The sequence below is a fragment of the Suillus subalutaceus genome (genome assembly GCF_016647625.1).
Source record: "Suillus subalutaceus strain FC151 chromosome Unknown DFJ58scaffold_102, whole genome shotgun sequence".
Classification (NCBI taxonomy): domain Eukaryota; kingdom Fungi; phylum Basidiomycota; class Agaricomycetes; order Boletales; family Suillaceae; genus Suillus; species Suillus subalutaceus.
Window position 1 is genome coordinate 10,426 of NW_024540351.1, and position 20,941 is coordinate 31,366.

Genomic DNA, 20,941 nt, shown 5'->3' on the forward strand with positions numbered 1-20,941 from the left:
ATGGGAGGTTGATTTCTGATCTTTCTTGAACTTCGCCAAGATGTGGTTGAGCAGAATGATGTTGAAGTACTGATTGGAAACGTGATTGATGCAATGATTCACAATGAAAGTCGACTCAACTTGAAGTACTTGATCGCAACAATTGAACTAGGAGTTAGGAAACAGCTTTATGATATCACAGTACTTGAATCTGAAATCATGAACGGCTTGTTGCATGAAATTCAAGTTTATTTGATCTAACATCTCAAATCGGCAGCACTGCGCTGCATCTTGTCCGAGTCAATCACACATCTGATTGCATGCTTACTAGTAGTAGTAGCCTCACACAACCTTAGATCATCCATTTCCGATGCTACAAGCTCTTCAAATACTCTCATCCAACTCAAATGGATTGATCCTGGTCAACACTCTTACATTACATTCACAAAAGAATTGGCCACTGGCAAATATCAAGGTAGAGCCCATGGCAGAATTTGACTTTTGCACTTTGTGTTATCTAATGCTTTAGCCCATTTATGTTCAAGTACAGCGAATACTCGCTACCTCTACAACTACTCTCATATTGTCTTCAATGACCATGCAGTCTCAAACTGAAACACAGGGTTCACACTATTTCACAATGTCTGGACTCGCTGCGCTACATTGCTCGACGTTTGCACAAGGCTTCAGCAACAATCAACGCCAGGCTGCTGCCAGGGCACTACTTAGGCACGACGCTCACATTGATGGCACGCATTATCATACCAAGACACTTTGTGGCCTTCATCCCTCCTACATAGCCTTTCACTCTAATGGTCAAGAACTGGAGTCAGGGAGAGCGCTATCTCCCAAAGAACTTGTGGAAGCAACGCTCCAAGACATCTTTGATGCAGCAAGCAAATTTCTTCGTTTTTTATAGCTAAATCTGACACTCTTTAGATTGCTATGCAGGACCATCTCGACGGTGGTATATCTCTGCTTGTTCGATGTGCAGGTTCTGGAGTAGGACCGACTATGTCACCCGAGAAAATTCCTCTTGACCTGTATATCACGCCATGCGAGCTGCAAGAAGTTCCTCAACAGATTGGAGGAGATGTCGTGGTGCTTGTACAAGCATTCGCTCAAGAGTTTGCGATACCGCATCTCCAACGTTTTGCTAAGCGCTGTGCCATTGAAAATATCAAACCACCTCAGTCTTGTAAGTCAAACTGAACTCTCCCTTTTTTCACAACACATCGCTAACAAATCCGTGAAGTCCCTGCTACTCATATCAGTACAAATGGACCACAGCACCTCCCAGGGCCTATCGTGGCTACTGGGGCTCGCATTGCATGCTCTGCACAAGCACCAAAAACCTTCGAGAAGAATCTGCAAACCTCATCCGTTCCTGCTGCAGATCCAAAGAAACCGGCATCTGCAGCAATTTCTGAAGGAATCCAACTGGGGGCAAGTGTTGCAAAAGACATGTTAACTCCACGTTCACAGATTCGCTGGCGCCGAGCTGCTGAAGTCTTTGTTGCTGATAGAGTCCCTGGCCCAATCTTTTTGGTTCGGCCTGAATTCGGTTACAATGCGATAAACTTTAGTCCTCCGCTCATTAGTATCGGTCCTAATACCGATGCTGCTCTTGATCGGTTCAAACTGGGAGATGAGCTCTTGCCCAAGCTCCGTGTGCTTGTTGGAACTGTGCAAAGCAGTCGTTGGGAGTTGGTTCTCAGGTCCCAGAAGTGGGATCTGAGCTATGAGCAAGCCTCTATCTTGGCAAACGCCCTTCTTGCAGACCTTCAAGGGGTGCCGTTCAGCCCTGAAATTGTGAAGGTTTGTAATTTGATTGCAGCTGCACACCTGTCAAGCTAATAATTTGCTAGCGCAAATCTTCTGTGCTATCCGTCATTCTGAAGTGTCTTGGCATTCTAGTATTTTTATGTGCGCTTTACCTCTTTGGATTGTTTATCATCTTGTAGATCGTGAATAATTATCTTGCAGTTTTTCACCGTGGCATTATGTCTAAGCACAAATGTTTTTAACGTCTCTGAACTTTGTGTACCGACGCTAACTTGCTTTCTCTCTCTTTTCATAGACATGGTATCTCCCTCCACCCACAAGAGCAGCGCCAGGCGCCGCATGCAGCAACCTCGCATCCATCCAAAGGTTGTCATAAGCAAAGAGGCCCATGCTCTACTCACAGCCAACCAACGCACCAAGTCTCGTCAGTTCAAAATCGCCCTTGATGAGGCTTGGGGCCAGATCGACGAGGCCACGAAGACTATCGCTTCAGCTCACCATAAAAGCATTCGCCGTGTGCAGAATGAACTGTACATTGGCCAAGGGATCCTGCGTTCTAAGCGCTCCAAGCTGAACGCATGGAATGCGTTCTGCTGGAAAAAAAACTAGGCCAGCGAAAATCGTAAGTTTTGTTTTTCCTTCTCACTGTGTATTGCACCTGACGTATCTCCTACAGGCAACCAAGGCAAAGGTGCACTTCAACAGCTCGTTCATGAGCATAAGGATGAGTACCACAACCTTTCAAAGGACGAGCGGGCAGATCTACTTAAAGAGTATGCCGACTGGTCATTAACAAAGGCTACTGGTGTGTGCACCTCCACCAAATCGAAGGTCAACGATATCACTCAAACACTCAAGGCTGTCGAAATTGAGGTTTGTGTCCCCCCCTCTGAATTTTCTTTGGCTCATACATGTGTTTAAAATAGCTTAAAAGTCTGCAATGTCGTACAGGCGCAGAAAGCATATTCTATACCACGCGCGGGTCGACTGATCTTCCCCTTCGAAGCATAGCCTTTGCGACTGAAGGCGTTCAGGACTTCATGCCATCTGTGATGGGCGTCGACAATCAAGATCTACTTGGTAAGATGGAAGGCTTTGCGGTTCAAGGTGTGAAAGGTGCGAGTTGCTGCTTTTTTTCGGTAGAACTCTAACTTATTTACAACAAAACCAGGTGCTGCACAAAATCACCAAGAGCGTGTGTCTCAAGCACGCGCAGCCATCCGCAATATTATCAACAGTACTCTTCGTAAGTCCCTCCTCCCATTCTGTATGATGTATAACTAATTTACTGCTATACAGGTCAGATCACTGGCAACCCTGACGCCAACATGCAATGGGCACTTTATTTCCGGAACATTATCCAACGCTACCAAGTCATGATAGAGGGGTGGCCTGACAATATTCCATTCGCCAACCTTAGCCAAGTGTCTAGCGCCCTCCCAGAGCTCGACAGGCTCTTCCGGAGGTGGAAGTCGGGTGCGACGCACTGGAAGACTTTAACGGACAAGGAATTCGAGAAAGTTCTCCAGGAGCACAATGATAAACTCGACCATGGCGAGATCGACGACCATAGACGACGGACTCGATCTGACAAGGGTAAGAAACGAAAGAAGCCCACAGCCATGGATTCTAGCTTGTGCGGCCGCAAGAAGTATAAGAGTGCAGCTACTGTCGAAGACAGTGATAAGGAGAATGACGCTGAGGAAGAAGACAATGACAAGCATGAGGCTCGTGGCCAGTCCTCCGCACCCTCTGGCGCACCCTCTTGTCATGCTTCCAACGCCACTCCAGCACCCTCTGGCGCACCCTCTGGCGCACCCTCTCACACACCCTCTGGCGCACCCTCTGGCGCACCCTCTTGTCAGCTGTCTGACACTACTTCCAACGCCACTCCCGCACCTCATGTGTCTCGTGATACTTGCTTCTCCACACCCTCTCCTCACTTCAGCAATGATTCTGACACTAATAGTGCTCTCCTGGACTGTGATGCTATGTTGGATAGGTTAGGCGAAATCTTTGGATCTACACATCAAGATGAAACAACGATGTCTATGATTGCACCATGATCTACTAGACTCGACTCCTCTACTCCACACGACTTCATCAATTTCAACATTTTTGGTACTTCATTCTGACCCTTTGAACCTTCTACTAGACTCGACTCCTCTACTCCACAAAATTTTCGAATCTTTCACTTCTCATGACTCCACAAATTTGGTACTTCATTCTGACCCTTTGAACCTTCTACTAGACTCGACTCCTCTACTCCACAAAATTTTCGAATCTTTCACTTCTAGATGTTTGGTTCTATGTTCTGACTCTTACATTTTGTCTTCCAGAAATCAAACATTGTTCAGGCATGTGATAGGGAGGGAAGATGCTTCACTTGATGCTATTGACTTCGTGAAACTATACAAGTGTATGATAACAGCAACTCCAGTAGGCTACTCGAACTTGCAAATGTCCACTACACCATGTTGTCTCGACCATCTTGCAGTACTAAGCTGACACTGGGGAGACGAAGATTTAAGAGCAAGCAATGGTGATATAATTTTCTATGCACAAGGCCTTTCAGCCTGGAAGTCCCTGTCCCGCACGGCATGATGGACAGCATGATCTAAGGGTGGCGAGAATGAGAAGGGTGGTGTGCAGGTAGGTATAAGACACGAACCAGGAAGATGGCAGGAGCACAGTGTGCTGAAAAAGACGAGGATGGCATGCAGGTGGGTCCAGGGCAGGAACTAGGAAGATGGTGGCAGCGCAGGGTGCTGAAAAAGATGAGGATGGCATGCAGGTAGGTACAGGGCAGGAACTAGGAAGATGGTGGCAGCGCAGGGTGCTGAAAAAGACGAGGATGGTGGGCAGGTGGGTCCAGGGCAGGAACTAGGAAGATGGTGGCAGCACAGGGTGCTGAAAAAGATGAGGATGGCGTACAGGTAGGTACAGGGCAGGAACTAGGAAGATGGTGGCAGCACAGGGTGCTGAAAAAGACGAGGATGGCGTGCAGGTAGGTACACAGCAGGAAATAGGAAGATGGTGGGAGCGCAGGGTGCTGAAAAAGACGAGGATGACGTGCAGGTAGGTACAGGGCAGGAACTAGGAAGATGGCGGGAGCGCAGGGTGGCGGGAATGAGGAGGATGGTGCGCAGGTGGGTACAGAGCAGGTCTAGTAGGATGGCAGGAGCGCAGGTACCTTGAGGGGACAGTGCAGTGCCTAGGACACTAGCCAGATGCCTGGATTGTTGGCTGTAACTGCCCAGTGACGTCGACGGTGTAGGGTAAGAGCAGAAAGGGCGTGGGAAGCCGCCATTGATCAAAGTTCAGGTAAATCGGGGAGGTTGCGGGAAGTGCTGTATACGTGGGGAGGGCAGGGGGCAGTCCTTACCCTTTTGAGCGGGTAGGTAGTAGTAGCTGTAAGGTAAAAAGGTATTTGGGGCGATATTTAACGCTGGTGTTGGAGGTTTACTGTAACCAAGCCTAATTAAGCTTGCCGGTACGCGTAAGCACCAAGCTTAATAAGGCTTACTTATTGGGAAGGCCAGGTGGACTGTGCTGGTGCTATGCCGAGGTGTGACTCGATGTGACCATATTTTGCAGATTAGCAGAATTTTCTCGGCTTTCATCCGACACCACACCATAACATCCTAAAAATGAGAAAAAATCAGATCTATATAGAGGCGGTACGAATCTACAACACACTAAATTTGTGGAAGATAATATGAAGTGGTTGACGAGCTACAAAAGATTTGCTGAAAAAGTTGCAGATTGCCCGGAATGATAGTAATATTAAATAGACAAACTTGTTTGTCTTTGCTTGTCCCACTATACTTTGCTCACTGTCTCGGGTGGAAATTCCTTGGTGTCGCAATTATGCAGGACGGCAGAGCACCTAGGTTTGCCTTATTAACTTTTCGTATCATGCAGAGACTGACTGGCTATGACTTCCAGAATCAGGAATCGGGCGCCTGCCGCTATCCAGGTTTGTTTCATTGACATATGTGTCTGTATTTGTTGACCCTCCATATTTACATCCATAGATCACCGCAGAGCAACTTCTACGAGAGGCGCGTTGTTCAAATTCCCCGCCTTTCAGTATTTAGAATTTGATATCCTTTAGGCTCAAGAGCGTCAAGAATCCACCTTCCGCGCTCCCAAACAACGTGTCGAGGATTTTGAAGAACTCCACGAGTACCGTGGCCGCAAGCGCAAGGAGTTTGAAGAACGAGTCAGAAGGACAAGAGGTAGCATGTGAGTGTAGCATTCGGCCTTGGTGGTACTCCCGTTGAATATTGTATCAGCAAAGAATGGACTCAATATGCAAACTGGGAGGTACGTGGTTTCAAATCTTTGGTTGATGTCGCGGTCTGATACACTCCGTATCAGGCCAGCCAAAATGAGTTCGACCGATCTCGCTCTATCTTTGAACGCGCTTTGGACGTGGACCCTCGAAGCGTTCAGCTATGGCTCAGTTATACTGAAATGGAGCTAAAGTCCCGAAATGTCCAACACGCGCGCAACCTATTCGATCGCGCTGTGACTCTATTGCCTCGAGTAGACCAGCTCTGGTACAAGTATGTTTACTTGGAGGAGCTTCTGCAAAATGTCCCTGGTGCCCGACAAGTCTTTGAGCGGTGGATGCAATGGGAACCGGATGACAAAGCTTGGCAAGCATACATAAAGATGGAGGAGCGGTATGATGAATCGGACAGGGCCAGTGTTATATATGAGCGATGGATAGCTGTCAGGCCGGATCCTAGGGTATGGGTGAAGTGGGCAAAGTTTGAAGAAGAGCGGGGGAAGTTGGACAAGGCAAGAGAGGTATTCCAAACCGCCCTCCAGTTCTTTGGGGACGAGGAAGAGCAGGTAGAAAAGGCTCAAGCAGTTTTCAATGCTTTTGCTAAGATGGAAACTCGGTTGAAAGAGTACGAGCGTGCTCGAGTGATATACAAGGTATGTCGTCACGCGCATACTCTGCTAGGGCTGCTTCACAATCCAAATAATAGTTCGCACTATCACGTCTTCCGCGATCAAAGTCAGCGAATTTGTACGCAGCTTATACCAAATTCGAGAAGCAGCACGGCACACGGTCCATTGTAGAATCTACTGTGCTTGGCAAGCGAAGAATCCAATATGAAGACGAAGTTTCGCAAGACGGACGAAATTACGACGTCTGGTTCGACTACGTTCGGTTGGAAGAAGGTGCCCTACGAACTTTGCGAGAAGAAGGGGGCACCAAGGAAGAGGAGGATGCAGCCATGGAGCGCGTGCGAGACGTTTACGAGCGCGCTGTTGCACATGTACCTCCTGGACAAGAAAAGCGTCATTGGAGACGGTATATCTTCCTTTGGCTTGAGTATGCTCTGTTCGAGGAGATCGAAACCAAGGTCTTTTTATTTCCGCACACGCCACTTTTTCACTCTGACATTATTCTACAGGATTATGACCGTGCACGCCAAGTATATCGTACCGTTCTGAACCTCGTGCCGCACAAACAATTTACTTTCTCAAAACTGTGGATCATGGCTGCCAAGTTTGAAACCAGACAGTTGGATTTAATGGCAGCGCGCAAAATGCTCGGGACCGCCATTGGCATGTGCCCGAAGGAGTCTTTATTCAAGGGTTATATTCAACTCGAGATGGATGTACGTTCTTTACTTTCTTGGCTTTACGATATGCTAATATCATGTTTAGCTGCGAGAATTTGACCGCGTGCGGACATTGTACGAAAAGTATCTTGAGGTATGTTGTGAAGGTCTCTTCCTTTCCTTGGCAGTGATGAAACATCTTCTGCAGTACGATCCTACCAACTCAGCGGCGTGGATCAAATACGCTGAACTCGAGACGGCTCTTGAGGATTTCACCCGTGCAGAGGCGATCTTTGAACTCGGAGTGTCTCAAGCATCACTATCGATGCCCGAAATCCTTTGGAAGGCATATATCGACTTCGAAGTTGATGAGCAGGGTGATCGGGAGAAGACGAGATCACTTTACGAGCGCCTGGTGGTTCTCAGCGGACACCACAAGGTGTGGATATCCTATGCCGAGTTCGAAGGGTCAAGTATTCCATTGCCCAGAGCTATGCGAGAAGAAGAGGAGGACGAGGATTCCGAACCTCGTGTTGTCGCTGGTGATCCCGAAATAGCACGACAAGTCTTTGAACGTGGTTACAAAGACTTAAAGGTCAAGGGCCTAAAAGCTGAGGTATGAGCAGCAGTTTTATAATCCAGTTGGAGCTGACCGTTTTCATCACAGAGGGCTGCTTTACTTGAGTCATGGAAATCGTTCGAACAAGAGCATGGCAGCGAGAGCGATTTAGCCAAGGTGGAAGGCATGATGCCTATTATCGGCAGGAAGCAACACGTCGACAAAGAGACAGGCCAGGTAGTGGAAGGTCAGCGATCTACCCCGCATATAGCACAGCTTCCTGATTACTCTGACACAGATTGGGAACTTGTATTCGCCGATGATGAACGAGAAGCCAACCCGAGATCTTTCAAGTTCTTGCAGATGGCTCATGCCTGGAAACATTCACAGGCCAAGAAATCTGGAGGGCCTGGTATTCTTTCTGGTTTCACTCCTGCGACGGCGAGTGTGCCTGAATCTACTCAGAATGATGATGTACGAATGGAGGACCGTAGGGAGCAGGACGATTCACATAGCGATGTCGCTAGCTCCGACGGCGAATGATGGTTGACCACAGGTACTGCTTGAACTATGTATTCTGTAATTTCTGAATGCATTTGCTTGTTGAGACTCTAGGCTGTAAGCTTGTAAACACGGCACGTGGAGGTAAATAACGGTGTGCAGTCAATGTATGCTTTGACACTTGCCTTCGCGGAGTTCAAAGTGAAGGGGGTCCCGTCTTCGTTTTAGATATCTCTCGTGGAGAATTCAGGTGTGTGGCTGTCTGCACAAAAATAATTGACAAAAGGATAAGACGGTCAGACCCCAGATTTCAAAACACCGTCTTATGTGGGTCCACTGACCCACGAGGAGCTGGGCACATGTACAGATATAGCATTGCACTGCCAAAGCGTGCCCAGCACAATAGCCCCAATCCGGTACATCAGCGGCGAAAAAATAACCCGAAAATGCCCTCGGAGGCTCGAGAAGCAACCAATACGAATCTTGTTTTTGTGGGTCCAAGGAAAATTCTTCGACTGATACGTGCAAGTCGGACAACCTATGCTCTGTTATTGAAATAACGTGGTCAGCTAGACGGAGTTAACTTGTGACAGCGGTGCTCATTGACTCGAGGCTGCGCGTAGACGATCGGATAGGTGGCTCTTCTTCCATCACACGATGTCTTTTTGTGTACACGTCTGCCTGATAATTTTGTCCCTCGAATAATCGAGGAATGCTTGCACACTGCGGTATGCACTCCCGGGGAAAGACATTGCTGTGATCGCGATTTTTATTGGACAGTGCTTGACTGTTGATCCCCGTGAATGGCCCACTCCCCCGGAACTCGATGGCTTAAAGGTGTATAAGAATGTGCCGGCGTTCAGTACCTTGACTTCTAGGGCCTCGTTGCTGGTGGCTTCCTCCCCCAGCTCTTGCTTCTCGTTTGGAGATCTATGATCATGGGCACTGGGTAACGCCTAACAGGTCAGAATAATCTTTGATTCGCGCGCAATATCCGAATATGTGGCATTGCAACGGACTTCCTCCCAGCCTCATCTAGCCTCACAGATATTACTATCGGCTCAAGAAATCTCTCTCGTTCATTTAATGTAAAACATAAAAATATATTATCGCGATCGACGTGTATTACAGATGCTAGCAAGAGAACTTTTCAAGATACACTATTTTTCGGAAACATTATGCTCCAAGACATTGTTCGACGGCCTCCTCACACACCACATCAATCCTCTGCGCGCTCTCCTAAAAATCTCAGTCATACAAATTACCGTGCAGTGTAGCCCGTATACGATGAACTGGAGGCTGATCAGGGAGCCAGCGATAAAACACATGACCAACACAGCAGTGGGCCAAGCGGACCATGCAACTGAAAGTAAAAAGGCCATTAAGGCGCATGCTGACACAAACATGCATACAGCAGGAAGACGCGACGATATGCAAAAGAACAGATATTTGCCGTATACATCAGCGAGCAAATTTCTAGGCGGCCTTGAGCATTGTGTTCCGATATGCGCAATCGAGAATTACCTGAAATCTTTTGGCGTTTGCTCCACTGTACACCAAGAGGAACCAACCATCGATTGCGATGCCGATGCCTGAAGCAACACTCCCCAGAGCTATTGAGCTTCGGGCGAAAGTAGTTGACGGAGAATAACGAGCTGGACGAAAAGCCGAACACAGCCGCGTCAAGCCTAGGAAAGCAGATCAATAATTGCGGAAAGAAGTCATCTTTCATGATGCACATACCCGGCAAGAGCGACCAGCTACGGATAATCCAGGCTAGATGAGAGCAAGTGGAACAATAATGACATCACGCACCGATGCACCCACAAAATACCATTCAGATGTGAGTTTTTCCAAGATACGCTCGTACTGAGAGTCACTGCAAGCCTCTCGAAGTTCAGAATAAGGCGAGAAAGAGTCGACAAGGGTATCGATAAATGTCAACGAATTATCCACAGATATCTGTTCTGTGTAACTGGGTAAAAGGGAAGGCGCAAGGGAAACAACATCGACCACAGCACTCGAGTCAGGCATCGTCTGTAAATGCATAGCTGTCACAGCTGTCGTTAATGCGGTTGACGTGCTCGTCGAGTGGACGGTCATCATCTGTGTCCGAAGTATATCCTCGGCGGATGCGTATGCCGGATAATTCAGGTGGGACTGGAGGAGTTATAGCGCGACTAGAACAAGAAAAGTTACTTGTCCTATCTGATTCTGATTCCAAACTCGGTGAAGAGCGCCCAAGTGCTGTATTACAGTCGTCAGCCATTGAACACGACTGACAAGACCACTCTCACACTTAAAGTCATCGTCGTATTGGTCTTCTGATGTCAATGAATCTTGTAATACGTGGAGTCTCGCCTGAGTCTCAGGGACCTCAAGCGTAGCAACAAGGGAAACTGAACATGTTCCACCTCGAGCCAACCTACGCGTAGAGGGCTGAACTACAGGGCTCAACGGTATTTTTAAAGCTGGAATACATTAGGCACAGTACAATGGCAATTCACAACACTCACAATTTGCAGTATCCCTTAACTTAGATAGAGCCTGAAGCGACAAGGAAGCCTTTGCAACTAGATACCGCTTCTTGCGTTTCTTCTTGCTCGGCGCCTGGTAATATACATTGATGTCCACTCGAGAACGGCCGTCCGCACCTTGTCTGGTCAAATGTATAAATGAGCGGAAGGAAACTGCAATAGTTAAAAAGATGACAAACATCATAAAACGTTCCCTGAGGTTTGGGTTCTGACCAGTCGCATCCTAGATTTACTTCATAACGGCTGGTGTTGGTCTACCACCACAGAAACAATTGGTCTCCAAGACTTTTCAGGACGCAAAGGCTGATAGCCTTGGGCACGAATAACTGTGATTGCATAAATAGTAAGTCAAGCAAGTTTTCCAAACTGTCTACAGCTGGTGTATACGTGCCAGTGATTACCCAAGGACTTAGGAAGTAACGTGTTACTAGTGATTAACTTCGACCCTTGCGCTATTCAGCTGATAGTATGCGCACCGTGACTCTAATTCATATTGCATGTGCAGCAGAAGTAACTGGGAAAGTGGGTGGTGTGGTCGGATGACAGTGTGAGATAAGGCTTAGTGGCAGTGCTGAGCGCTTTGACTTAACTTGCACTTTCCAACAATATTTTTCAAAAAATAATAATAAGTCGTGTGATAGCCAAATCCGCGCCGGATATCTTCTGTTCTTGAAGATGTGGGAAGACGTGGGTGATCATTCTTCTTGTGAATCATCATGCGGCTCGGAAAATATATGCACCAAGCTAAACACCTGGTCCATATTTAAGCCTGCGCACGGCCATCTTGCTTCATGGGTCAATCAAGCAGACGCCTTGCTGAGGCTTCAATATTCTTGTAAGTTGCGAGATTAATCGGAAATACAATACATACTATATCGAATTTGCAAAAATGGAAGATGGGATCAACTCCATCAATCAATTATGATACAGGCAACGCGGGTCCTTGCAGGCGCCCTTGATCAAGGTCTCATCGATACATCCATGATGACATGATGGCTATGTAGCCTTGTGATCGTACCGAACGCACGAAGCACTGCAGGGGTTCAAAACTCCGCGTCATGTATTTCAAATAAGTATTTGTCCCAAACTTTCTACTCCGCGAGGGCGGTAAACTAGCAAGATGCATGATGCGTGAGCATTAATATTGATGGTATGCACAACGACGGAGGACCTTAACTGGGAACCTGCAGCTCATGACAACGGTTCAATAGGCTCGGTGTATATAATTGTGTCATGGTGTTAACGTTGACTTTGTTGAGCATTGCAATTTGTGGGCGCATGTTTTTCCCACTGAATTGAATCATACCAGAATCACGACAAATCCCGATCTTCAGTCTCCTTGTTCTATCCATGATTTATTGTTGCGAGGGAAACTCCCAATCGAGGCCGAACACTAGCCTTACCAGGTCTCGCAGGGGTAGAAATACCAGACGAATTAGAGGTATGTGCTAGATCCCCATCAACATACTCCACAGATTCACCACATCACTAGATTCTATCAGAGCTGCATCATGGTTTCCTTCTGGAAGAACTTTCATACGTCGCGCGAGCAGGTCCTCGCCGATATAGAGAGCGTCCTGGAAGCTATTCTTAAAGTCTGTACCGCCAATTTGGACTCACTAACCCAGGAGGAGCGATCATCTTTCATGGATGAATACTCGAGGTACCGTGCATCCATCATGTCGTATTATATACTACATTTTAATGACTGATAGTCTTGCAGATGCTCGTGTTCAATTGAATAAGGGCACATCTAATAGCAAATTGACCGGGGCACTCAACGAGTGCGAGAAGTTGAAGTTGAATATAGAGGTTCGTTCTTTCTAACTTCCTAGTAAAAACTACATTGACAGTGGTTTACAGAGAGCGTGCAGGAAACACGAACAAGACAAAATAAGAAGAGGGCTGGAATCTCCTGCCGCCATAGGTAGGCGCTATCTACCGTTGCTGTCGCTCAAGACTGAGTGCCGCAAATCAGCTACCCCTGAATCTCGTCAATCATCTATTGCACTGGTTGATCCCGACCCATCTTATAGGACCCCACCGTCCGAAAGTTCCACTCCAGTTCAGTCCAATCTCGCCCTGACAAGCGGAAACAGCTCGTACCCGAGCCCTTCCAATCCTTCAACAGGAACAAGCAGTTCTGCTGTTTCTTCCGGTACTCCTGTAGCCCACGAAGCAACCTCGAGCACTTCCGCAGGCACGTGCACCACATCTTAGCCTTCATGTTCAATAATGACACCATAAAAATTAGTACCCACGGATGGAAGTCTACATGCACCGCCCACCGACACAGAGTGCATGATGTTCGGCCCAGACTCGTCTGTTGGGTCACCCACATTCAACATTGACTCCGAGGAGGCAACTGGAGCAAGTAAGCTACATGTTTTTGAGTGTGCTAATCCGGAATACTGATCTGTCCTTTAGCTCATACGTCCCCTGGCAACAGTCCATCTCTCGGGCTTTCAGCACAGAGACCGCCCACGGGTGCTCACCAGCCGCAGACAGCTCACACCGTGAGGCGTGAGCGTGTCATGCTTTTCACCTCTGGCACAGTAGCTAGCCCGACCTTCAACATCCGGTCTCCGCGCGCTTCTGGCACTAGTGAGTTCACTCTTAATTGTATTCGTCTGTTATGAGCTCGGCGTTAACTGAATTTATTCAGTCGAACAAATCGTTTCTCAACGCTCAGAAACGGTGACCGAATCATTCCGTTGAACACGTTGTTTATGATACTCACAAGCCTGGCACTTGGGAATGTGAGCATGGAGAATATTATACAAACATATAGTGTTGTCCATGTGTTAGCGACCCGTGTTGTACATATAGATTACTTAGTCTGTAGTCTCATAATAGAATGAAGAGTAGCCGTTCCTTGTAGATCTATATATGAGATATCGAAATTTTAGGAGTACAGCGTACAGCTACATACATAGCCAAAAAAAGCCATATGAATGTGTATGTCTAAAGTTAAGTAGTGGGTGGAGGCATAGCAGGGAGATGTCTCGATAAAAATCGGAGACAGCGAAGCCAATGAAAGGCATCATAAAAGGGCCGCCTAACAATCCATTCCTCCTCCATAACTGCCCTGGAGCGTAACGCTCGATGCTTGGTATAGTATTACGCATGATCATTCTGCAACATATCCGAAATCAGAGGTTCCATAAAACCCAGGCCGCGATAGATTTATTATTCGTGATAATCGTGATAACAGAGTACCACCGAGAGTGAATGGCCTTCAAGAAGCTGTTGTTGCATAGTAACGCCCAGATACCACACGTCAGTACTTCGGAAATGGGTTATAAGGTTGATCATCAGACAACAGAAACTCTGGGACGTTCCTGGATACTACCCTCCCCAAATCGGAAATTCTAGGGGAGCACTCTCCGAAGGTTGATAGTGTTGAGATGTTCCAAGGCCGATAAAAAGGTATCGCAGACGGTGCTTCGTACATGAGCGATGTTCTACCTGATATTTGATGTCCAGATGTCTTAGAAGGTAGGCATGGATGATATGCAAGTGGATGTGGGTGCATCTTCATGCAGGGAACCATCATGAATATGATGTTCAATCCATACAATCACTGAAAAACCACAAATCAACAGCGAAGCAAGAAGATAATTGCGTACCGGCTACGTGGTGCTTATGCGTGATCATGAATTGCAAGTCCTATATGTTGGAAACTAATAATCCACATCACGGACAACTTGATAAGCGAATAGTACTGATTAACGGTCTAATGGTTACATAATACGTCCTATAAAACCGATCTATCATACAATTCAAATAGTTGTAAACATGGACCCACCAGAGTCCGATTTGTGTCCACTTCTACTCCGCGAGGGATGTAAACCTGGTATGTCGAATTTTGACAATTAAATATACAGGCCCTATGATAAGGCGCGACTCATAATAATAGTTTTGTATATCATATTTGAAAGTTTCAAACACATGCGCTTAGCAGTCCACGTTGTAGCCCTGTAATGTGTGGGGGCGAATTTTCGATTTATGGGCGTGTGGCGACACCTTCCCAGAACCGCCTGCATCACCGTGAGTCCTTCAACCTTCTTCTTCCAGCGGCTGTGTTATTGTTTAATGCTCTTCAATCGTCGCGAGGGAAACTCAAGGCCAAACACTCTTCTAGCTGGCGTTCCTGGCGAGGCTTGAGTTGTATACTGAGTCCTTTGGCTACCGATTCTAGCATAAATATGCTATGCTAAATGATACCAACGGCCCCGCATGGTTCGGTTCAGCATGTTTCGGTCACTCCTTAAATTCCCCACCAAGCACCGCGGTCATGAAGACGCAGAGAAGGAACTCGTTGAAGTCATGGACCTTTTCTCCGAATACCCATTGCACCTGTCAGAGACTGACAAGACCGAGTTTAAGGATGAACATGACAGGCATGTCCTTCTTGAGTTTTTTCTCTTTATCGCTGATATCGTCTACAGACTTCAGCGCGAAATTCGATTGTATAAAGCGGGGGAATCAACAGCAAAACCTGAGGAATGTGGATATAATATCGGATGACTGCAGAGCCCTCAAAGGCAAAGTTAAAGTTACGACCCTGCTTCTCTTTCTTCTCAGATTCGTGCTGATATTAAATTGTAGAAGACGATCGACGATCGTAGAGTAGCTTATGTGAGGAGAGAAGTTTCAGTACCCACAGGTGTAGGTGGACTCGGAGGCCACCAGAAGTTGAACCCATCACCTGCTAGAGTTGCATTAGAGACAAACTCTAGCCACTCAGATCAACCACCGGACGTCAAGACCATAGCGTCGCTTTCTACAACATTAGCAGGCACGTTGCCCACTGATAAGACTCGTTTCAAACCTCAGTCAGGTGTCCCTTCCGTTAACCCTCGTTCTGGCCTCCCTCAAAGTGAGCAACCTTGCGATCCAAAAGTTAAATTCTGAACCATTTTTAATCAGGCCATCATATTCCTACACACGCTAACTTGAAGCAGGCGATTTCCCAAGTAACGTCGGGAATCTCGAGTGAAGTGGACTCGATGGTCATGGTGGGCACTACTGCGAAGTGTCCAACTCTGAACATCGACTCCCCAGATTGCACTGGTGCTAGTACGAACTTTGATCAATGCTTTTTGACGAGATTGACAACCTCAACCACAGAAATCCTCTCGCATGGGCCCCAGATTGCTCAGCAGGTACCTCAGCCCGCTCGCCCTCGCCGAGCTGTTGGTAGGCGTGCACAACAGCAACCCCGTAATTTCATGCAAGGAAACTATTCGAGCAATAGTTCTATGATACTCTGCGGTTCCAATGTGACGGGTGCTACGTTGAATATCAATTCCACAAACTCCTCCGGAGCTGGTAAGCACTTTTTGTCTAGCCAAATGTGAAATCAGCTGAAAAACACGTTACATAAACGGCAGTGTTTCATCATGATAACCATCTCAAGAGAGTTCGATAGAGAAGAAGGATAGAGATGATCGACCCTTAGTATGGGGAGCATCAAAGACGTGGTCCGGGTGCATCATATGTTCAACCGTGATTAGCCAGATAGTTTATCTCAGTCTTAATACGGGCAATGGCAATGTCAGAATCTTCACAATTGGCTTTCGTTGGCGCAGAAAATTAGTGGCTCGTTCTGTGTTGTAAAATTGCTCAGTGATTCCATTATGCCATAAACTATGTAATTTGACATCAAAAAGTCTTATCGTGAATGCGGTCGTAGACTTTCGGAAGTCCACGTTTAGCTAACCGTTAGTAAAAAACGACACTGGTACATAGTCGACACAATAGTCAAAATTACGTGCTTTGTTATGCTAGAACTACATAGAAGGTGTGTTACCCGTACCAATCAAGTGTCATGAAAGGACAAGATTGCCCCCCGTTCCCATGTGATCGCATCGACAATCCGTGACATCGTGTTGTCGATGATCCTCACTGTTCTTCCTCAAGTTGATAGCATGAGAAGGGGTTCTTGCGCGAAGGAAATACCCAACTGCACTGGTGAATTTGATATCGGTGTTCCTGGTGTAGTACCATTTGTCAACTATCTTTTCTGCGGTAATTACCACTATCAGCAACGAGTAGTAACGCCATTTGCAAGGGCTTGTGGATCAATCGATCATGATTCATGAGTGAACTGGTGACGTGGCCGAGTCATAAAACAGGGACCTATTTTCTTGTAACGGGAAGCTGTCCGATGTGTCATTAAGCGCGAGCACCTCGGACACCTTTCATACGGGCCAACAACAAGGACAAGAACTCACAGGCTCCAAGATGTTGTTCTGTGTGATTTCTGGTTAGACATTTTTAAATTTTAACCCATCGTTGGATTGAACGAACTAGTAGTTAACGCGACCCCCCCTTCATTCCAAACTCCGCGAGTAGCGGTATCCGACGATCGTTCTCTCAAAATGATATCGATCTCAGCTCTCTCTCCGCGCTGGAGGTAAAAAACAACAACAGAAGCACACTGATACATCCTCAGTATTAGACTACTGGTGAAGTAACGACAAAAGGATACAGCATAAGCATATGTTTTAATCCAGCTTGTGAATTGACCCTAGTATGTAGTATCATCGAAGATCTGGACATGTCAAGTTGCGACTCGTATCGCCAACCAACGTCGTAGATAATTCAGAGTAGCGGTGTTCTGGATATACATCGCAACACTGCAGAGGTATGTGATCATTCCTGAAAGCGAGGTATGGCTGGTGCACGCTTGACGATGAAACCTATCCGTCGCCTCCAATGGGTAGCACTGCGATACATAGTTTCGAAGATATCTTCGTCTCTTGCAATAACACGGGAGCGTAGTTTCCATGAGCTGAGCTGCTGTCGAATCAAGTCATAACGTTCGACTACCACATTCATCGTAGGTCTCGCATTGGGATCATTCTGAACCATGTCATCTACGAGAGGTTTCAGAAAGCCAAAACCTATTTTTGTCTTGATCACGGTGATAAGCAATCGACAGAAGGAGTTTCGTGCAAACACCTACATCTATAAACTCCTCTCTAATGACGTTGCCGAGATAGTAGACATCGGTGGGGAATGGGTTCACGGGGACGTCTGAGTTGTTTTGAAATTCCGGTACCGATTTGTCGCCGCCAAAAATCGGGTACTCTAGCGGAGTGGCCTCGGGAGGATCGTATCGACGTGATAAGCCAAAGTCGATGAAGTAGTATTTTGGTGGTCGCTGAGTGCGGGTATAATGCCTCACACGGCCACTGAAGTCACGTTTCATGTGAGGATCAACAGGATGATAGGGCTCGGCATAGAGGTCTTTGGCGTCCATCATTATGTTCATCCACATGCAGTCGCTGGCTATTGGTTAGCCGAGAACGCGTAAAACAACAGCTCACAACTACTCACCGATGTGCCACATGGTTATTGTGCATGAACAGCAGACCCTATGACAACTCGCTGAGACGGTATGAACATTTCATACAGTTGTACTTACTTCAAATAGTTGTCTAAAACACTCCAACACCTCACCAAATGTGTCGAATTGTGGCCGAGCGAAAGGAAGCAGCAGCGGCATAGCAATCAATTGACTATCTTCATCGTTCGGTGGCGATAACACCTCAAAAAAAGGTACACAATGATTTTGGGATGCGACGAAAGTGGCTCTGACATGAACCATTGCCCGATCTCTGCTTCATGAGGGTGTAGCGACTTCTCCACGATTTTGAGAGAGACATGTACATCGTCGGATACACGTGTTGCATCCATGATTTGGCCAAACTATTCATCGCATCAGCCAACAAACGGTGAAGGACCGAAACATTTCTTACTTCCATAGAATGACCATCTTCGCAAGTCAATGGATCGCGCTCGGTACCTTCCCAGGATGGCACCCAACCTGGCGCGTACCGAGGACGAAGTAGATACCCTTGACTCTTCAACCACAAATAATGTTGACACCACCAAGTTTCATTCGCAGTCAAAGCTCCAGGCCGGTAATCGTGTTGTCGTCCAAAGAGTTCGAGTTCCTTGCGAGCTCTGCGTCTCTTATTTTCTGCAGCCTCTTCGGCTTTGAGTTCGGCCTTCGTCTTGGTAGTGCTTTTGCCCTTCAGAAAGGAAAGTGTCTTCATGGGAAGATGCTGAGACAGTGCATGAGGCAAAGAATGGTGGATCGTTCTAGCATAAACAAGTGTACACAAGGACTAAAGCTTCAAGCTCGATATAGCGAGTACTTGGATTAGTTCCAGTCGACCCCCCAGTGGTTACTGTACTAGATATTTCGCATATCCAAGTATGACTATTCCCTTGTTGGATTTAACTTTCGTACATAAGACCTATAGAGCCATGGTTAACTGGTTCCTGATTCGACGCCTCGCCAACGATGTCCTCCGAGCAAGAACGCCAAACTATCCTTATTCCTCTAAACCTTGGTTCCCCTTCCCAATATGATCGATCGATCTTCCCTCTCATGAAAATGAAACGGATGAGCGACCTGGATCAAGTAGATATAGTTCTTGAAGCCACAATGGATGAATTATTCAAGATACGTGAAATGGCAGGGAATTTGAAACAGTTAGATAGAGTCTTTGTGCGTGCTAAGGAGGAATATGATAAGTACGTTTCGTATACTCATCGCGCCGTTGGCGTGTTACCGTGACTAACCAGCGTCGAAGGTTAAAGTCGAAGAAAGAACACCTGGAAAACCAAAAGACGTCCTTCAATCCTGTGAAACTGTTTTCGACATATCGTTCTGTTCGACTGCTCGCAGTAGCAGGCAAAAACTTGTATAAGAAAACTAGGGTACGGTGGTGCTACCTTGATTGTTCGCAGTAACCCTCATACAATTTCATCAGAGTACATCTGAAAGCCTGAGGAGGCAGCTACTTTCTGTAAACGGACGAGATGTTCAACCAGTCGACTGTCTGTTCAAAAATTGTACCTCTCCATGTACATAACTCACGAACTGACTGCAGATGACGACGTACCATTTGACGCTCGCATTAGCGCCATCGCTATTCCACTGGAATCGCAACTAGACGAACCCACGGCTACGTTCTTCACTGAAGCAGCGGATTTTATTTCTTCTCAGGTTAATCTCCTTTCTGACGACAATCCTTTCGGAGATGATCAACGAGTGGAAGAGTGTAAGACAGATCATACATCCTAATAGTCTTTGCGCTGATGTCTTTGCTAGCTGCAGATACTGAATACCATACACCCTTTGATTCTGGAACCCCCGATAGCGGGGCTGCATCACCAGCCAGTTCTCATTTCTTTGGAACATCCTCGGGGCAGGGATCTGGCAACAACTTTTTCATCTTCAATAACAGCTACGTTGCCTCGAGATCAGTCATCCAATCGCCGACTCTTAACCACGGTGGGTCACAAAATCAAGGATCATGTTTGTACTTTCAACATTATCATGCTATAACGTTATTCATCACACACATTAGCTCCTCACCATTGACACCATCAATTATTGAATATTTGCTTATATACACGATTGAAAAAATATCATGGCTCTCACTTGCAGTGGTTTTCGTTGGGGATAAGACGTTCCGTAACACGCCGCATACAATGTTCTCAAGATTTCGATGGCGTCGAATAGCAGTCGACGAATACTTTTGTGTGTCATTCCCTATTTGTCACTGCGCTCAGGTCTCAATAATCACGTTCTACCACCAAATCTGCCTTTTATGCTCCGCGATGTTCACAATATCTCCGCGTTACTTCCCTTATTAAGATTCCCCTCCAAATTGTATTCCAGGAGTTTCGACTGGAGGTTGCATACTTATTCTTGGTTGGGAGACCTTACGCATGATTTCAGCTTACAACCGCATGCGAGCTCTTCGACAATTCCATCGAAACGTCCAAGAAGCGCCTGCAAAATAATATCATGCATCAATCATGCATAGAGGAACACTTGCCAAGTTTGTTCCGACTCCCTAGTCAGGTCTTCAATTTATAATCGAGCGAGTCAGTACTAAGTTTAGGGTTGCACAATTACGGTGAAGGTGGGATCTTCCCTATCCAAGTATGTAGTATATTCCGTTCAA

The 20,941-nt window shown here is 46.7% G+C and overlaps 7 protein-coding genes across 7 annotated transcripts; 5 read left to right on the forward strand and 2 right to left on the reverse strand.

Moving 5' to 3' along the window:
* Positions 1-619: 619 nt before the first annotated feature.
* On the forward strand, positions 620-3,830 carry DFJ58DRAFT_731230 (uncharacterized protein; the record flags this gene model as incomplete). The annotated part of the gene is made up of 11 exons (XM_041386013.1): positions 620-838; positions 919-1,177; positions 1,235-1,797; positions 1,848-1,895; positions 1,944-1,998; positions 2,060-2,280; positions 2,374-2,386; positions 2,441-2,637; positions 2,691-2,880; positions 2,936-3,010; positions 3,064-3,830. 11 exons carry the CDS (start codon positions 620-622, stop codon positions 3,828-3,830), a joined length of 2,607 nt encoding a protein of 868 aa, XP_041240675.1.
* Positions 3,831-5,590: 1,760 nt separating this feature from the next.
* On the forward strand, positions 5,591-8,520 carry DFJ58DRAFT_802756 (uncharacterized protein). The gene is made up of 12 exons (XM_041390941.1): positions 5,591-5,657; positions 5,713-5,743; positions 5,802-5,828; positions 5,882-6,012; positions 6,063-6,093; positions 6,148-6,714; positions 6,768-7,148; positions 7,200-7,406; positions 7,456-7,503; positions 7,558-7,965; positions 8,017-8,155; positions 8,207-8,520. Exons 1-12 carry the CDS (start codon positions 5,635-5,637, stop codon positions 8,449-8,451), a joined length of 2,238 nt encoding a protein of 745 aa, XP_041240676.1. The 5' UTR covers positions 5,591-5,634; the 3' UTR covers positions 8,452-8,520.
* A 971-nt stretch (positions 8,521-9,491) lies between these two features.
* DFJ58DRAFT_802764 (uncharacterized protein) lies at positions 9,492-11,509 on the reverse strand (the record flags this gene model as incomplete). The annotated part of the gene is made up of 9 exons (XM_041390942.1): positions 9,492-9,885; positions 9,965-10,097; positions 10,221-10,446; positions 10,490-10,656; positions 10,707-10,880; positions 10,926-11,068; positions 11,126-11,154; positions 11,205-11,270; positions 11,423-11,509. Coding segments are annotated over 8 exons (1,254 nt in total), but the record flags the coding sequence as incomplete, so codon positions are not given.
* An 897-nt stretch (positions 11,510-12,406) lies between these two features.
* Positions 12,407-14,109, forward strand: DFJ58DRAFT_802768 (uncharacterized protein). The gene is made up of 7 exons (XM_041390943.1): positions 12,407-12,609; positions 12,662-12,758; positions 12,810-12,873; positions 12,925-13,146; positions 13,201-13,320; positions 13,374-13,550; positions 13,612-14,109. The coding sequence occupies exons 1-7, from the start codon at positions 12,458-12,460 to the stop codon at positions 13,662-13,664; spliced, it is 885 nt and encodes a 294-aa protein (XP_041240678.1). The 5' UTR covers positions 12,407-12,457; the 3' UTR covers positions 13,665-14,109.
* Positions 14,110-14,758: 649 nt separating this feature from the next.
* DFJ58DRAFT_802771 (uncharacterized protein) lies at positions 14,759-16,530 on the forward strand. Its single transcript, XM_041390944.1, has 7 exons — positions 14,759-14,802; positions 14,866-15,349; positions 15,398-15,418; positions 15,453-15,504; positions 15,558-15,828; positions 15,879-16,280; positions 16,343-16,530. Exons 2-7 carry the CDS (start codon positions 15,186-15,188, stop codon positions 16,378-16,380), a joined length of 948 nt encoding a protein of 315 aa, XP_041240679.1. The 5' UTR covers positions 14,759-14,802; positions 14,866-15,185; the 3' UTR covers positions 16,381-16,530.
* A 754-nt stretch (positions 16,531-17,284) lies between these two features.
* DFJ58DRAFT_907254 (uncharacterized protein) lies at positions 17,285-19,062 on the reverse strand. The gene is made up of 7 exons (XM_041395050.1): positions 18,716-19,062; positions 18,520-18,665; positions 18,382-18,475; positions 18,294-18,331; positions 17,920-18,241; positions 17,340-17,867; positions 17,285-17,305 (listed from the first exon to the last, which is right to left on the reverse strand). The coding sequence occupies exons 1-6, from the start codon at positions 19,013-19,015 to the stop codon at positions 17,607-17,609; spliced, it is 1,161 nt and encodes a 386-aa protein (XP_041240680.1). The 5' UTR covers positions 19,016-19,062; the 3' UTR covers positions 17,285-17,305; positions 17,340-17,606.
* A 78-nt stretch (positions 19,063-19,140) lies between these two features.
* Positions 19,141-20,488, forward strand: DFJ58DRAFT_28283 (uncharacterized protein). The gene is made up of 6 exons (XM_041379654.1): positions 19,141-19,499; positions 19,559-19,685; positions 19,739-19,805; positions 19,859-20,029; positions 20,080-20,286; positions 20,339-20,488. The coding sequence occupies exons 1-6, from the start codon at positions 19,267-19,269 to the stop codon at positions 20,350-20,352; spliced, it is 819 nt and encodes a 272-aa protein (XP_041240681.1). The 5' UTR covers positions 19,141-19,266; the 3' UTR covers positions 20,353-20,488.
* Positions 20,489-20,941: the final 453 nt, after the last annotated feature.

Bases quoted from the DNA above. Each gene is read 5' to 3' on its own strand.
- DFJ58DRAFT_802771 (XM_041390944.1), top strand. From the start codon at position 15,186: ATGGTTCGGTTCAGCATGTTTCGGTCACTCCTTAAATTCCCCACCAAG. The intron at 15,350-15,397 runs GCATGTCCTTCT...TATCGTCTACAG, and splicing joins TTTAAGGATGAACATGACAG to ACTTCAGCGCGAAATTCGAT. The intron at 15,505-15,557 runs GTTACGACCCTG...ATTAAATTGTAG, and splicing joins CCCTCAAAGGCAAAGTTAAA to AAGACGATCGACGATCGTAG.
- DFJ58DRAFT_802756 (XM_041390941.1), top strand. From the start codon at position 5,635: ATGCAGGACGGCAGAGCACCTAG. The intron at 6,094-6,147 runs GTACGTGGTTTC...ACTCCGTATCAG, and splicing joins CTCAATATGCAAACTGGGAG to GCCAGCCAAAATGAGTTCGA. The intron at 8,156-8,206 runs GTCAGCGATCTA...ACTCTGACACAG, and splicing joins GACAGGCCAGGTAGTGGAAG to ATTGGGAACTTGTATTCGCC.
- DFJ58DRAFT_802768 (XM_041390943.1), top strand. From the start codon at position 12,458: ATGGTTTCCTTCTGGAAGAACTTTCATACGTCGCGCGAGCAGGTCCTC. The intron at 12,874-12,924 runs GTAGGCGCTATC...GCCGCAAATCAG, and splicing joins GGAATCTCCTGCCGCCATAG to CTACCCCTGAATCTCGTCAA. The intron at 13,147-13,200 runs GCACGTGCACCA...CATAAAAATTAG, and splicing joins AACCTCGAGCACTTCCGCAG to TACCCACGGATGGAAGTCTA.
- DFJ58DRAFT_907254 (XM_041395050.1), bottom strand. From the start codon at position 19,015: ATGAAGACACTTTCCTTTCTGAAGGGCAAAAGCACTACCAAGACGAAG. The intron at 18,666-18,715 runs GTAAGAAATGTT...TGCGATGAATAG, and splicing joins AAGATGGTCATTCTATGGAA to TTTGGCCAAATCATGGATGC. The intron at 18,242-18,293 runs GTGAGTAGTTGT...ACCAATAGCCAG, and splicing joins AATAACCATGTGGCACATCG to CGACTGCATGTGGATGAACA.
- DFJ58DRAFT_28283 (XM_041379654.1), top strand. From the start codon at position 19,267: ATGTCCTCCGAGCAAGAACGCCAAACTATCCTTATTCCTCTAAACCTT. The intron at 19,500-19,558 runs GTACGTTTCGTA...CCAGCGTCGAAG, and splicing joins GCTAAGGAGGAATATGATAA to GTTAAAGTCGAAGAAAGAAC. The intron at 19,686-19,738 runs GTACGGTGGTGC...CAATTTCATCAG, and splicing joins ACTTGTATAAGAAAACTAGG to AGTACATCTGAAAGCCTGAG.